At 38.5% G+C, this 12,066-nt stretch overlaps 1 protein-coding gene across 2 annotated transcripts in view; it reads right to left on the reverse strand.

Annotated features, from left to right (window-relative positions):
* EPHA3 (EPH receptor A3) overlaps positions 1-12,066 on the reverse strand; it is a 176,493-nt gene that overhangs the window by 38,652 nt on the left and 125,775 nt on the right. Inside the window, exons 6-9 of one of the 2 annotated variants that reach the window (XM_085077109.1) lie at positions 9,573-9,697; positions 2,672-2,831; positions 1,376-1,478; positions 863-930 (exon numbers count right to left, since the gene is read on the reverse strand). In XM_085077109.1, the coding sequence (XP_084933235.1) occupies positions 863-930; positions 1,376-1,478; positions 2,672-2,831; positions 9,573-9,697 (456 nt within the window). Of the gene's footprint in view, positions 1-862; positions 931-1,375; positions 1,479-2,671; positions 2,835-9,572; positions 9,698-12,066 lie in introns of both variants that reach the window. The other variant, XM_085077099.1, reaches the window with a different exon arrangement.

A 12,066-nucleotide genomic window follows, 5' to 3' on the forward strand; every position in this document is an offset into this window, starting at 1 on the left:
TTTACATGGCATAGCAGGACATTCATCTGGAGCTGGAACAGTTTCAAAGATGAACTACTGCTTCTTATTAAACAAATCCTCATAAAATATCATGGATTATGTAGGTGATAAAAAAGGAATTTCTGGTCTTGGTGTCTATGAGGGGCATTATCTTTGCCTGTAAGGATACAAAAATCCAAAGTGCAGTGATTAAAAAAAAAAAAATAAGAAATCCTCCCATTCCTGACCAGCAATTAGGTTATCACCTTTTCCCCTCAGCTTATCCTGCTCCAAAATGAATTTATTTCTATTTTAAAGGGTGTCTGGATGGAGCTTTGCCTGTGATCCAATCTTCAGGATCTGCAGTTCTGCTGTGGAAAAGTGTGGGGTAGTGATGCACATTGCAGAGAGGATCCAGGATCAGATGATTATTATTATTAATATTATTAGGAGAACTTTGTCAAGCAAACAATTTTCACAGTCCCTTTAGTGTCCATCAAAACAGGTTTAATTGATTTATATTTTGCTTTGGGGGGAAAAACATTCTTAAACTTCATATAATGAGGAAGTTGCAGTTGTACTCTGCATTTCAGTGATGCACAGCAGAGTCAATATCACAATTCCAACCACATGTACTGTTTGAAAATAGACAGTGATGCTTTGCTCATTACTAACCTGAACACAGATGAAAGAAGTTGAAACAAAGAATAATTGTTTGGGGAAAATCTCCTTACCCACAAGAGAAGAGATAATTCTCTTCCTAATTTCACCTTGGTTTAAGTGAGGTATGGCTCTTCTTTTTTTTTTTTTAATTGAAAAATACCAGTTACCTAGGGGACAAATTCAACAGATCTGGAAGCATTAAAAGGTTTCAGTAACTTACAATGTCCATTCCCAAAATGCAGCCTTTTCTCATCAGCGCCATGCTTAGACTTCTTGTATCCACAGAATCTACAAGCAACAGAGAAAAAAAAATTAATATAGAGAATTTTATGTGTCAACTGCAGGTGGAAACAGAATAAAATGTTTTCCCTGTACAATTAAATGCCTGTTTGAAAGTTTAATGATATTTACATTCTCTGTGCCCTATAGAGGCATGTGATGTTCTCAGGGAATTTGAGGAAATTGGCTAATGAGAGGATTTGTTGATTTTTGACCCCTACAGTTTAATTTTACAATTGCCTGAGAATGTGTTTATAGCATTTTTTAACAACTGCTGCATGATTTGGGCTGCTAATGTTAGCAGGCTCATTACTGACTGCAAGGCAGCCTTTGGAGCTCCTGAGCAGCAGACAAAGGATTAAAAACCAGCCATACCACAACGCCAGCGTGGTCACCAGGGCACCTTTGGGACGTGGAAAAGGGAGAAAATGTGCAAATCAGAGCCCAAACTCACCTGCCAATCAGGATGTACACCACCACTGTGAGGAGGATGATGGCCACTGCTGCTGAAATGGCAATCATCACCACCTGGCTGTTCTCGCTGGAGATGGAGAATGCTGCAAAGTCAATGCCAAAATACATAAATAACCTGATGCACACACACCTCTTTGATGACATCACAGCTGTCACACATTCAGGGGACAGACATCATTATATAGTGTTTGGTCTCCTGGCAGATATTTAATCTAGTAGATAATTTTCCATCAAAAAAAAAAAAAATGTGGGGAGAAAAACAAAAAGGAAATACTCCAGCCATCTCTGGCAATTTACCAAAGTTGTTTCTGCTACTGTTGATTTTTACTCTTGCTAAACTGATATTTATATATAAACATAGACATAAATACAAACATATATTTCATGTGTGTCACACATACTTCATGTCATGCTCAGTAAGGAACTCTTCCTTGGCAAGAAATCCCATAATTATCACCTTTACTTTGCCTTCTGTATGAAGGAAAGTGCTTTAAGGAGCAAAGTTTCCCAGTTAAGCCTGACAATACCCACATGAATGCTGTGGAAAGCCAGGGCACACAGACACAGATCTCTACAGGAAAAATAAGGGCTATTTTCTGCCTTAGGTTGGGTATCTCCCTGTGGTCCCCAAGCATGGAGTTTTAGATTGTTATGGAGATGTGCACCACCGTCTCTTTCCACATTTCTACTTTTTCCCCTTTTGATAACATTGCTTTGCAGAGAAAACTCATTATCCTCTAATTTTTTTTTTTAATCTCTGAAATTTATCTTTTTCTCCTTTCTCAAGTTCTAGTTTCAATTAGCATGCCCAAAGCTGCAAGTCACCATAACAGCAACTTGTAACTGTTTTTTAAACATGAAGCTTGCTTGCTTTTCAGAATAACAAATGGGGTGGAGAAGGCAGAAGTGGGGATGAAATACATGACATGTCTCAAATGTATGTTGAATTTAAGTGAAGGATTTGGCTTGACCCTACTCTTTGTATTTCTATCCTCAGCAAGACTCAAGGTCTAGCCAGGCATTGATTCTGGCCTGAGGGAAAAACAGGGTAGGGAATGGAAGAAAACACCACCTGGGATAGTTATGGGATACTCTTTATAGCGTGTTTCAAGTTTAATGATAAAATATAAAGTTGTACAGCAATGCTACCAAGAAAGACACATCATAAATAGTTATGAGACACGTTTCCTCAGCTAGAAAAGGAGTGAAAGCAGCCATTCAGATCAGTCAGAAACCGGGCAGGATGTCAGTGCAAACCATTTGAACAAATACATACAGTCTGGGCTGGTTTCAAACTCGAATTTGCGGCTGCTTGTCCCATATCCAGCTGCAGTTCGGGCTCGGATTTGGAAGACATAGGTGGTGTCAGGCTTGAGGCCACTGATGGTAACATTGGTGCCTTTGGCTCTCAGGATAGTATAGCTTGTCTCTTGTTCCTGCTTTTGAAAAAATAAATCATCAGATTAAAACCACACCCTAAAAACCAGAAGTGGCCAGTCCTAAATTACTACAAATGTCCTGGAGAGAACTGGCATATTTTTGAATATTTATTGCCCGACAAATGCTCTTACAAACATTCATTTGCAATCATCTTTTAACAAGATAGCTAAATCACCAGATTTTCTATGGGATTGTACTGTAAATCAAATATTAGACATGTTGAGTATATGACATTTTATTAAATGGCTCTGCATCGTTTTGTACATGGTCTGTAATAAAACAAGAAAATTATTAAAAGATTATTTAAAAAACATAAATCAGATTTGCCTACTGCACTGAACTGGAAGTTGTAACAGGCCAACTGAAGACATTTTAGGGCCCTGCAGAGCTGTTGCAGGATGCAGTTTTTACTGCCTCACATTTTACAAGACAGTGGTTACCTTTATAAGAGTCAGGAGGGAAACCCCACTTGGGCTCCTCAGCTCAGCAAAAAGGCAGATTTAGCTGTTTTTCTATTATGCTATAAAAACTATGAGATAGTTGTGTCCATCCTCATTTGGACAAAACCACAGTGAACTCAGTCCTGGACTATGTTCATAACCCCACTCTGCTTAATGATCACCTATGTCTGACATAATGTTTTTCATATAAAATAAGAGGAGGACTAGTTTGTAATTTGGTCAGTTTGGATACACTTCACACTGTGTAAAAAGCTAATTCTGATAAAAGTCTGTCTCAGTCCCGCTGTAAGCAGATCATCTTAACATTTAAGCATGCATTTGGAGCCTGAGGTACTGCTTATTTTACTAAAGCCATCTTGTACCAAAAGAGCATTTTTGGCTTCCTAAATATGGCAGCTGGAACTGTCTCAGGAAAAAAAAAAATCTTGGCCAGCAGCCACACATGTGGGAAACTGTGAGAATCTCAATTGTTTAGCTTCCCCACCATGAACTTTTTTTATTCTGGAGGTGGTGGGGATTTCATCTGATGTCCTTTTACTTTGAGCACTCTGCAAAACACTGCAGCCATTGAATTTTGGCTGGTTGAGAGCAGCAAGAGAGCGAACGCACGTCGGATGCAGAGAATCTCACCTAATTCTCATTATGTTTTATGGCATTGCATTAGCTGGTGAGGGGCTGACATTCCAACTCTGACAACGCTGGAGTGCCAATGCACAAGCACAGGGGTTGGAAAATACTCAACACACTCATTGCCAAGGCCATTTCACCTCCACGTGTAAAGTTCAAGTGACTGGAGTTGTTTTAGTGTGTTTGCTCTGCTGTGCTGTGCTGTCTGCAGGAATGAAGCCAGGATACTCTAGGTTAGTAGGTGAACATCAGAAAATGTTCACTTTGGTGCTAAAGAAGCCTGAGTGCCCTGTTCTTGGCAGTCTTTGAGAGGGAGAAACAGAAACATTTACAACATGGTTAGGGGATCTGCCAGAATCTCCACATAATATTCAACATTATGCTCAGGAGAAATCACAGTGAAAGGAAAAAAGAAAAAAGAAATAGAGAGAGAGTAAAAAAATAAAAAAGAAACCAGAAAAAAGCAGCAAAGCCTAAAAGTTACCATCCAGAATCCAAACCTCAGATAGAGGTGAGCTGGACCTAATCTTCAAAGAATGACTATAAAAATGTTTACCATGGCCCATTTTCTTTGCACACTAAAAATAAAAAGGAAATCAGCACTGGACCTCCTCAGAGTTTCCCAATACTTCTCTGAAATATTCTCTGTTCTAAATTCAGGGGAGCAAATTAACAGGAAGACATTCTAAAGAGCTAACAGGCTTGTGTAAAACTATTTATTTTTGAACTAACAAAGGCCTAGTATTACAATTTGCAGGCTTTCCTTATCTCATCATTCAGTTGGACGTAGGCAACTATTTTAATTTCAAAGGCATAATAATCTTGTCTTTAAAACACAACATCTTTTGTGTATGCTGAGACTGGACATTCATTTTGATCTCGCCTCAGGCTGCTTTTATGAAATGCAAACATTTCCTTCTGGTGCAGATACATACGTGCAAAGGAAAATATAGTCATGGCCCTGTCTGTTAATAATCCACATTGGAACTTGGAAAATAAACCTTTAAAACAATGGTATGGAGGATGTCATGGTATCTCAGTTTATGGGAAGCTTTTCACACACATATTTTGTAAGTCATTTTTTATGTTTCTAATAATCAAATCAGTGCAACACCACATAAAAGCCCAAGTTTATCTTTCTTGGGGATAAAGCTAAACTCCAGAGATACAGCACCATAGCTGCCATAAGCAGAAGGAATACACAAAAAGGAGAGTCAGACTTTGCCAAGCAGAACTTTAACCAAACACTCTGGTGTAGGATAAATTTGAACTTGGATGCACAAAGCATTTTCTTCCTGAATATTTCTGCATAGTTTACCAGACACAATCTTTGCTGGGAAGCAAATCCCAGTACTGTTGGTGTCTCATTTGCAAGCGACATTTTGTAATTTTATGCTATGTTTTACAAAAACCATATTTCAGAGACATTTTAAATTTATAGCAGCAGTAGTAGTAAGGGTGAATGGTCTGTCCTTTTCCAGATAAGCACAGAAAGTGCTTATATTATATAAGGAGGATTACTTTTTCCATCAGCTTCATGTACACTTGAGAAGACAAAACCTGACTACACATTTCTGGGAGGAGGCCACAGTCCTGATACTTCCTCCCTTATTGCCAGAAGTGAACTCTTCATGGATATGACATTTCCTATGTGGAGTATTTGTGACCTCCCTACACTCAAAACCAGAATAATAGGAGTTTAAAAGCAACAAAATGCATTTGAATGCACTTTTCAGCATCAGAAAAAATGCAGAGTTCTCTGTTGGCTGCAACCAATGATCACCCAATTTCTGTGATGGTAAAAGCAAATCTATTTTAGCAGTGTGAGATTGCAGCTGAATTTCACTCATTGTTTGCAGAAGGCTCCATGCTAATAAAGTGTATGTGATTTAGTTGGCATGATTGTAAGCCACATATTTGATTGAAACAATTAATAGGTCACGAGTGGTATTTAAGAAATGGCTTTTTTTCTCTATCTACACATGACAAGATACTCCTTCAAGAGAATATAATTATGTGAACAAGGACAAGGAGGAAACAAAGCATAGGGCTTGTGCAAGAAAAACAGGTGGCTTTATTTGTGCACTTTGATGGCTGAGACACTTAAAAGCACAGCATTACATGAATGAACTAAACAGAGGTGCCACTTAGTACCATTAACTTAAAATAAAATCTTGTGCCTTACCATAAAATAAATGCCTAGAAATTCCATATGGTCACCCTCTGAAGGAAGATTTTATTTCTTTTAAATGTTTTGAGGCCTCATAATCAGGCTTTAATTTTTTTTTTTTTTCCAAAAAATGCAATTCTTCTTAACACACTGATTCTGAAAAACTGTCCCTCAGTTCATAATGTTATAATGTGTTCAAGGCTGTGTTGGATGGGGCTTTGGACAACCTGGGATACTGGAAGGTGTCCCTGCCTGTAGCAGGGGGTTGGAACTGGATGATCTTAAAGGTCCCTTTTAATCCAGGCCATTCTGATTCACTCCAAAAAGTTAAAATAATTTCTCTAAACTGTAGCTACGAATTTCTTTAGAAAAAAAGAAAAAAGCTCTGTTCTTTTGGCTACACAAGGGCAAAACTAATAAATGGTGAATAAAGGGTGAAGAAACTCCAAGTGAATAGGTTAATTAACTACCCTTGCAGAAAATTAATATATTCCACATATTTTATGACAATGCATTAGAAAAACTACAAGATAATTTAGACACATGACATTCTATTTTTATTCCAAATCTCTTGTAACACCCTAAGTACCTTAAGAACAGCCTAGCAAAATAATGTCACAAACAGGATGTATGACAGAATTGGGCTGACCTGTGTTACTCTATTAATGCTCTATTTTTTAATTTCTAAGGGATGACAAAAGGTATATCAACAGAAAACAAGCAGGATGAAGAAGAAGGGCTCAACATCAATCCTCTACCAGCAATCAGATAGGTGACTGCCAGCAGAAATACCCAGATAACTGTGAAGGGATTATTTCCAAGCAGTTGCCACTTTTCAGGGGATTTTCTGATGAGCACAACCAAGATGATTTCTGAAGCAGAAAGGAAACGGACTGGACCAGCCTGAAAAGAAATCTGCCTTTTTAAAAGAGCAGGGAAGGAAGAATGCTAAGAGATCCCAGACTAACAAGCAGCATCTTCCAAAGGCCTTTGGTGGAGTAATGAAGAGCAAGAGTCCAGCATGAGCTGCTCTGGCCTCAGCTAAGTTTGACAAAGCATGATTTTTAAACCTATTATAATTTGCAAAGCTTGAAAATACAGAAATTAAAGTCTCCTGACAACAGATTTGCTTTTCTTTTTTTTTTTTTTTTCTTTTTCCCCTCATAAACCCTGAGGAATAGGCTTCTGACTCCCTAAGGGCCTGCAGAGCACACATTAAAAACGCTGGTGCCAGAAGGTTGGATTTTTAAAAGCCTTCTGCTCTAAATGGTCTGGCTCCCATTGTCAAGCACTTGGCTCCCTGGTTTAACAAAACTGTCTGGTGCATATGAACTCTTGATCACAGACTTCAAAGGGGAGAAACACATGTGCAAGATCAGCCCCATAAGACTGGCTGGTTGTCATATAAAGCTGTCTTTTGACGACCAATTGCTCCACCAGAGTGGACACACCTGGTGGGAATAGGAGCTGCGTGCTCTGTCTGTGCACACAACAGCACTGGATGGCAATTTTCTTGAATAGAAAAACCCAATTTCCGTGTAGAAAGATGATCACAACATCCCAAACCAACACAAATAAAGCTTGTTGGTGATTTAATTAAAATTTACTGAATGCACACAGCTGGGGGAAAAAAAAAATCTCCCTTTGGAGCAACTAAAACCCAAGAGATCACCTGTGCTGTTTTTGGCTGGGGTAGAATTAATTTTCTTCACAGTAGCTAGGATGTGGCTTTGGGAATTGCGCTGAAAACAGACAAGTTTGATAATATATTTTTGTTATTGCTGGGCAGTGCTGACACATCAAGGCCTCTTACAGTGCCTTACCAATGAGGAGGCTGGGGGTGCACAGGGATTTGGGAGGTGACACAGCCAGGACAGCTCATTCCGGCTGAGCACAGTGGCACCAAGAGCAGCCAGAGGGGTATCTCAAATGAAACACAAGTGTTTCATGTGGAAAAACAACCTGCAAACCAGGCTGGAGTTCTGGCACCTTTCAGGTGTAGGTTCTTTATGATGTAAATAGCTATTTCAAGCCTCGCTAAAACACAACAGAACTGTCTCTTTCCTTAGAAGAAAATTGATAATTAGAGATCACAAGTAATTCCTGCATCCTTTCCATACTGAGGATGCACAAATCAAGACAATCTGATGTATGAGCTGATTCTTCTTTGCTTCTCAAGTCTGTCCAGGATCTCAAACTGATCCTGTCACCACTGAAATTAAAAAAACCAAAACCAAACAAAGTGGAAGTCCCCAGGTTGCTCCTCCATTAAGTGACACTGAGCTGAAATGTTTCGGATGCTTGCTTTTTCCCCTTTTATCACTAGCACGAGGTATGTTTAGATTTTTACCAAGGTCTTTGAATGCTCAAATGCTCATCAAAAAACTCTTCCCAAAATCAGATTAAGAAAATCTTTTCCCTGTACAGCCTTCTGATCCTCTTTCTCCAGCTGAAGATCAGGCATGAGTTATCAACTCCATATTGTCCCACTGAAAAGGTCCATGGGAAAACTTTCAAGAAAAATGGAATACTCATGAAGAATTTTAAACAGTATTACAGCATTTTCTTAGAGGATATTTTCACTACATCTTCTCTGATTTCAATGCAATATAAGCCTGATTATTGGATATGAAGAGCATTAGTAAATGCTCAATGAAACCTGTATTCTGACATTTTTTCAAAGTTTGTTAACTCTAGTAGCAATATGAAAAGCCTATCAAAAGTAATATCAAAGACCTATCAGAAGGTCTTTCTGATCAATCAAAAAATGATTAATACCACATTCTCAATCTTCACAGAAACTGATGGTCTTTTCAATTCTACCAGTAAGACCTCCTAAAACCATTCCATTACAAAGATTTTTTTATATAGTTCTCTATAGGATATAGAGAACTATATCCTATAGAGAATATAGTTCTCTATAGGATGTAAAAATCAATAGTTGTAAATTGAAGTCAATGTCAATGAAAAGCAGAGCCTATTTAATGGCACATTTTCTTTCACTCGCAGCCATTTACTTACAATTTATGAAAAACTCAGTTATTAACAAAAAGTGGGAATTTTCATAGTAAGTAATATACAAACAAAAATATAAATAAATAAATACTTTTCATGTAAAAGACGTTTGTGCCACAGGGAAGCACCAGCACATGGATGCTGATATATAAATGTATGAACACTGACAGCATAATAGAACTAAGCAAATTTTACTCAAGAAAAAAAATAAATGAAAGCAATTTCATATTGACTGCATTACTTTGTGTTTGTATGTGCTTTGGGATGAATTTGGTAGACAACACAATGATTTCATGTTGTATTTCCTGATGTTCTCATTACCAAAAATCAAGCCGTTTCAATACTTTGTGCCATTGAGGCAGACTGAATGAACCTGAGTGATTCCAAATCCTTCAAACAAGCAAGGTGCAACAATTCCAGCACAGAAATGCTGAGAAAAAAGCTCTCCCCTTTGATCTTCCCACCTTTTCGTAGTACTTGACCTCGTAGTCCAGAATGATGCCGTTGGGATGCTCGGGCTCCTGCCAGGAGAGGGACACGCTGTTCCTGGATGTCCTGTCCTTCCTGATGACCGTGATGGGGGATGGAGCTGCAGAGGGGTGGGGGAAGAGGGGAGGGAGGAAAGCAAACCGAGTTTATCTCGTTACAGCTCTTGGCAGCGAGCGCGGTTTCCATCGGAACGGCTCCCGAGCAAAGGTCTGGCTCTGAATCAACAGCCAGCAGCTGGATTGCAGCCCTGGTGTGCACTCCTGCCTTGGAGCACCCTGGCCTCATGGAAAATGAGCTGAGACTTGCTCCTCAGCTGGGGCACTGGTGGCAAGGCAGCAGATGGTTTTGATCTGCTACTACAGCGCGAGCAAAGAAATGTATTCAACATACGAAAATACATGGCAAAATAGCAGCACTGCCTGTTGGTTGTAATGCTGAGGTATTATCGTTACCAGGCTCTGCAGAACTCTGATAATATTTTGATATGAGAGTCTAAAAGGGTGCTGGGATGCATTAAGTACAAGGAGCTCCTGGTATTCATGGCTGGGAATAACCATCAGCAGAATTCAGAACTCTTTGGCATCATTATTTTGTAAGCTTTCCAGATCAGAAATTGTTCCCATACACACTTCTTCACCACATTTCTTTGAAACTGAAATTTGGATAAAAAAGAAAAATCTAAGCTGCAAAATAACGTGATTTTTTTTTTACATGCATTGATCAGGGTTAGGTATGACAACTGATTGCACAGCACAGATTCATCTACCACCCACGACTTGGAAATAAGATCAATGTTAAACACACACAAAAAATCATAATTACTTAAGATTCTTGAACACTGGTTCAGTTTTAGACCACCCAGACTGATAAGCTGTTCCAAGACCAGGTCTGGGCTTCCTGGCCTCACTGAAACTTGTGCGATTTTTAAAAAATTTTTTGTTGTTGTTTTGTTTCTTTTGGGTTGGCTTCCCACTCCAAATGCTTCTCCTCCACGGATTTGGCCAAAAGTCATCAGATTATATCTTACACATCACACACTGAAGGTTGTAACTGTCATTTCAAAAAAAATCTTTTACTAATAAACAGCCTTTTATCTTAACATGTGTATAAAATGTGTTTATAAGTTCAACATTTGCTATCCTAATAAAAAGGCTCTATAGCTGATGTCAACAATTTAATATCAGCTGGATTTTGTGAAGCTTTTATTGTTCATATAAAACTAGCTGCACTTTAGAGGCATTACATATTTGCATGCTTTAGCCAGTGCCCTTTTTGTCTGGGTTTTCATTTCTGCAAAAGGACTTTCAATAGTCAGCAGAAAAAAAGAGGGAAAAAAAGGAGAAAAAAAAAAGAAAAAAATATTTTTTTAAAACAAATTTTGGAAAATTCATTGTGTTTTTGATTTTGCTAAAATTGCAGCAAAATATGCCTTTTAGTCCCGAGTCATAATCTAAGTGTTGAAATCCTCCTTTAATTGAGAGGAGGACCCACTCTTTCTTGTTCATTCTGGGTTGAACACATCCTCTGAACAGCACTTTCACATTTCCCATGGTTCACAAAAGACTAAAAAGTTGATTTTTTTTTTCCCAGCAGGAGGAATTCATCCTGAACTGAAATTACTAAAATCAGTTGCTGGAGGGTTTCTTTTCCATAATGTTTCCTTATTTCAAGTAGAATGGGAAAGGGTCTGTCTATTTTACTCTGCCTCACCACATCTCTGCTTGGTGAAGAGGTGAAAAGCATTAGGGGGAAGTAGACAGGATTTTGTGCAACAAACATCCTTCAGCAATTGAATTCCACAAACCATCTCAGAGCCAAAACACAAAGTGCTTAGCAGGCTGAACTTCCCTGCTGTAGCCAGCTCCATGTGAACTCATATATCCATACTTGCTGCTTTTATGCTCTACTAAGTCATTTTTATGTCTTCTTTTTAAGTCAAGCTATTTATCTTTTCCCTTTTTTTTTTTTTCTTTGTATGTGAATAGATCATCAAGCGCTGTACCCAGCTGGTAACATTTCCCATTAAGGTAAAATTAATACTGATTTTATGAATAATTAATATATGATTAACAGAAATGGCTTTTCCCCTAATAAATTATGGTAATTTTGCTCTAACAGGTTCTCAGGGCAGGCTGAAACAATCTTGCATGCTCCAATACAGATACACTTAAAAAAAAAAGGTTTCTTCTAACTCAGTATTAATTATTTGGAGCTCATTTGCACACATCTCTGCAGATGCTACCAGTAACTTATCTCACAGCAGTTTATTAGAAAACATCTGCTCTGCAGTTATCAATAACATTATAAAACATTCATATACCTTCTCTAATCCCTAGGGGTCCCAAAGCTGCTCAGAAATTAGACACACAGAGCGTGTGGAATAGACAGCATCCCACTGCATGGGCACAGGGAAGGGAGATAAAATAACCAGGGAAACATAATGTTTCAGCCACCTTTAATCCCAAACCA

The sequence above is a fragment of the Lichenostomus cassidix genome, chromosome 1 (genome assembly GCF_008360975.1).
Source record: "Lichenostomus cassidix isolate B80296 chromosome 1, HeHo_3.0, whole genome shotgun sequence".
NCBI lineage: Eukaryota > Metazoa > Chordata > Aves > Passeriformes > Meliphagidae > Lichenostomus > Lichenostomus cassidix.